The sequence below is a fragment of the Brassica oleracea genome, chromosome C7 (assembly GCF_000695525.1).
Source record: "Brassica oleracea var. oleracea cultivar TO1000 chromosome C7, BOL, whole genome shotgun sequence".
NCBI classification, from domain to species: domain Eukaryota; kingdom Viridiplantae; phylum Streptophyta; class Magnoliopsida; order Brassicales; family Brassicaceae; genus Brassica; species Brassica oleracea.
Genome location: NC_027754.1, coordinates 19,916,415 through 19,921,002, shown reverse-complemented (window position 1 = coordinate 19,921,002; position 4,588 = coordinate 19,916,415). Strand labels below are relative to the sequence as shown.

Below are 4,588 nucleotides of genomic sequence, written 5' to 3'. Positions count from 1 at the left end.
GGGTTTATCAATTTATTAATCAACTAATGTATAAATTGTGTAGACATTCATGTGATTCAATTGTGTAGACATAAAAAAAATTGTGCAGACATTATCTTATTCATCACACAACGTTGTGATTTTTATTTTATTTTCCAGAACAGTCTATTCTTTATTAGCCGTTGAGGGAAACATATATATTAGGATTCATTTAGATGTTAAAAAACCTACTATTCATAAATACCTAACAGTCCACATCTACGACTTTATTCCAAGTCAACATGCATACATACTTAATTTTTGCACCAGATGGCTTACCGTCATGAAATCATGGATTATCATCTTTAAGCCCCTAAAGTCTAGTTAGGGAAAGAAAAGGGAGCAATATATATATATATTTTTTCTAAATCAGCGTAAAAATTTGCAATATATAAAAAGGCTTCAAGACCCTATAGTTCTTCATTCCTTCTTATATATCGCTCAAGTATACAAAACACGAAAATAAAGCATACTGTAATATCCTTCACCTCTTCTAACTTTTACTTATAAATCAAAGATCTCCTTTGTTTCTCCTCCTCAAAGTATGGGAGAGATCGAGAAAATGGTGCTTAATACTTTTCTCTCTATAAATTAATTTTGTAATGCCCAGTTAATGAAATAATACATAGTTTTTGTTTTGGTGATGTTCATTTCTAAAGCTTTTTGTTTTTCATTTCTAAAGCTTACTTCATTCTGTGTGGCTATTTTTAAAATAGGAAGTTGAAATGCAAGGAGAAGACTCCAAATGGGAAGGCTATGCCGACTGGAGGAATAGAGCCGCCGTGAAAGGTCGTCATGGCGGCATGCTCGCCGCCTCCTTCGTCTTGGGTTAGTCTCAACATTACAAGTTTACCCCCTTCCCTCTCGTTTTCCATAACTTTTTTTAAAATATCTTGTCCAATCGATCTTTGTGGGAATCACGTGACTAACTTATTTGCTTGCTTTTTAATTTATTGTTCTTTGTGCGTGTATTGTAAAGCGGTGGAAGTACTGGAGAATCTAGCGTTTTTAGCGAACGCAAGCAACTTGGTTACATATTTGACGGAGTTCATGCACTTTTCGCTGTCGAGAGCAGCGAGTGAAGTGAGCGCCTTCATGGGAACTGCCTTCCTACTCGCTCTCCTAGGTGGCTTTTTCTCTGACGCCTTCCTCTCCACTTTCATCGTCTTCATCATCTCCGCCTTCATTGAGTTTATGGTACTAACACTCCATAATTTTTTCCTTTTCTTCATCAATATTCATTATAATTAGTCCTTAGAATTAGTCAACCACCAAGCTATATAACCCGTTCACACTATCTCCATGCATGTAGTTTAATGTGCATGTGTATACCTTATAAAAAGATCCATTCCAAAATCGGTTATGTTGACTGAAAAAAGTTCACCACCTTTGATGCAAAACCCGAGGGACAAAGCGTGCATGCTTTGCGATAAGATGTCATTACGGCATCGTATCTATCCGTAGTGTTTGATTAGTGGTCCCCACTATCCATGCTGTGGAACCCTATCTATAGGTGGGGTCGGATTCGTACTTGTGTGTGCATGTCAACTGTCGTTGTGTTTATCTGCTTTATGATCCACTTACAATCGACACTTGAGAGGGATATTTATGACATTCACACTTTATAGTCTCTGATTCTCTGTCATGAGCTGTCGAAAGTCAAAAGATACAAACAAGTGCATTGATGTTAGTGATAATTGTGACAAATCCATCTCATAATCATAATTTGGTTGGTACATAAAAATATACTTATATGTGTAACCTTGATTTTTATTTCGTTTAGTATTTTATGTAGTAAATTGTCTTTCTACTTTTAGAATTAACTTTCACCGCAATTAAGTGATCATATTCACATCCTTATGATATTTAAATGGGATTTGATTGGGATATACGTACACGTACAGGGACTAATCCTTCTCACAATCCAAGCCCGTCGTCCGTCCTTAATGCCGCCGCCATGCAAGAGCTCCCCGGCGTCACCATGCGAACCCGTCCATGGTTCGAAGGCGGCGCTTCTATTTGTGGGACTGTATCTAGCGGCTCTAGGTATCGGAGGCATAAAAGGGTCGTTGCCTTCACACGGAGCAGAGCAATTCGATGAGAGTGACCCTAAAGGTCGTAAACAACGATCTACATTTTTCAACTACTTTGTTTTCTGTCTCTCATGTGGTGCACTCGTGGCCGTGACGTTCGTTGTGTGGCTCGAGGACAATGTAGGCTGGGAATGGGGATTTGGTGTCTCCACTATCTCCATATTTCTCTCCATTCTCGTCTTTCTCTCCGGCTCGAGGTTTTATAAGAACAGGATTTCTCGTGGAAGTCCCCTCACCACAATCTTGAAGGTAACTTGAAAAAATAAGTTACAAAATATATGTTTTTGGAACTTGAAAAATAACTTAGAAAAAATAAGTTCCAAAAGAAAATAACTTGAAAAATAAGTCACAGAAAACAACAGAAAAAATTTACATTTTTGATGATTGTCATGAATAAGTTTTGTTTCTTAACGTGTCTCTACGCACAGGTTCTTGTTGTAGCTTCTCTAATGGGCTGCTCGAGAAAATCTTCGAGTAATGCTATTGAGAACTTCTCTATGACCCCATCTAATCACTTGGTAGGAGAAGATCAATTAGAAGGAGCAAAGAGGGATTCCCAGTCACTAACCAATAGCTTGAGATGTCTAAACCGAGCGGTTGAGGGCAAAACGGTCCATAGATTGCTAGAATGCACGGTCCAACAAGTGGAAGACGTCAAGATTGTGCTCAAAATGCTTCCTATATTCGGCTGCACCATAATGCTCAATTGCTGCTTAGCTCAGCTCTCTACTTTCTCTGTCCGCCAAGCTGCCTCGATGAACAGAAAGATTGGAAACCTAGTGGTTCCCGCAGCTTCTTTACCGGTTTTCCCCGTCGTATTCATGTTGATTCTTGCTCCAGTCTATGACCATCTGATTATCCCATTTGCTAGAAGAGTAACAAAATCAGAAATGGGTGTTAGTCATTTGCAAAGGATCGGTGTAGGGTTAGTCCTTTCGATATTAGCAATGGCGGTGGCCGCTCTAGTAGAGTTAAAAAGAAAGAGAGTAGCCTCAGAAGCTGGATTGCTTGACTCAAAACAAGCCTTACCAATTAGTTTCCTGTGGATCGCGCTTCAGTATCTGTTTCTAGGATCAGCTGATCTATTCACACTAGCCGGATTGCTAGAGTTTTTCTTCACGGAAGCACCTTCTTCTATGAGATCATTGGCCACATCGCTCTCATGGGCTTCTTTGGCGATGGGGTTCTATCTAAACTCGGCGATGGTGGTGATTGTCAACAAGATGACTAGGAGTGGAGGAAGAACTCCTTGGCTTGGTGAAAAACTTGGAATTAACCGTTACAGACTAGACTTGTTCTATTGGCTCTTGTGTATTCTGAGTGTGGTTAACCTCTTACACTATTTATTCTGGGCGATGCGTTACAAGTACATATCAACTGGTGCTAGGAGGTGATTGATATATATATACACTCTTTAATCTTACAATACTGTGAAGTGTTTATGTTTTCTAAGAGGGCCAAGATTTTGGAATCACCCACTAGTGTAACTTGATTTAATAACTACTTATTAAGTTATTATCAAATTAAATTTACTAGGGATCGTTATCCGCGCCTTGGCGCAGAGATTTTGCATTTTAATCTATTTTTGTCTCTTGCTTACTAATCTAGCATTCAATTTTTCAATGCATTTTATCTTCACCATCTCCTCTTGTCTTGTTTACATTTGTTTTTATGTTGTCATATACATCCGAGACATTTATTTACAAACGGTTCCTATCACGGAAAAAGCATATTATTATGTTACGGATGATAAATTTGATGCATAAATACAGTTTAGAATTTTTTTCAGCTGAACATTTGTGCCTACTGAATTACCTTACAACACCCACTACATTGTGATTTTGGCATGTTAAAGCTGAGAATCAACATTGGAGCTTGCGTTAGCATTTGGAACATGAAATATATCACCATCAATTTCCAGTGTTAATTCCATTGACAATAGCTGTGCAAAAGAACTATGCTAGTAAGGTAATCGTGATTAGTAATTCTTTACATCTTAATGTCGTACAACTTCAAAACGATAGACACTTACAATCGACGGCTCTCAAAGATGGACCGCAAACCATCTAATGATATGCTTACCTCGTCGTATAAGTAATCCATGTCACTTCCCTCCCACGGGTAACGTTGCTGGTGCAGATCAATTCCCTCCACCTCTTCCTCATCATTAGGATGCTCTGCAATATACCCTCTGTAAGGTTCAAATTTATGTCGGTAGAATTATCAAAGAAAGAAATATAAAGTACCCTCCAAATCTTTAGGAGCATCGACATTTTCTTTATTCAATGATCTTCATTCAACCTAACAACCATCAAAATAAAAAGAATGTGAGGCACATAATCTTCAAAATCCAAGTTTAATGAATGGAAAAAAAACTCAGGAAGACAAAAAATGTCAAACACTCACTGCTTTTTCTTCTTTTACTTCTTGGCTCCCGTGAATGAACTGTCAAAGCCATCATTATTTGCAGGAAAAAA

The 4,588-nt window shown here is 38.3% G+C and overlaps 1 protein-coding gene across 1 annotated transcript; it reads left to right on the top strand.

The window, feature by feature from the left end:
- The first annotated feature begins 456 nt into the window (after positions 1-456).
- Positions 457-3,626, top strand: LOC106305588 (protein NRT1/ PTR FAMILY 4.5). The gene is made up of 5 exons (XM_013741945.1): positions 457-583; positions 735-846; positions 998-1,215; positions 1,923-2,360; positions 2,540-3,626. Exons 1-5 carry the CDS (start codon positions 563-565, stop codon positions 3,503-3,505), a joined length of 1,755 nt encoding a protein of 584 aa, XP_013597399.1. The 5' UTR covers positions 457-562; the 3' UTR covers positions 3,506-3,626.
- Positions 3,627-4,588: the final 962 nt, after the last annotated feature.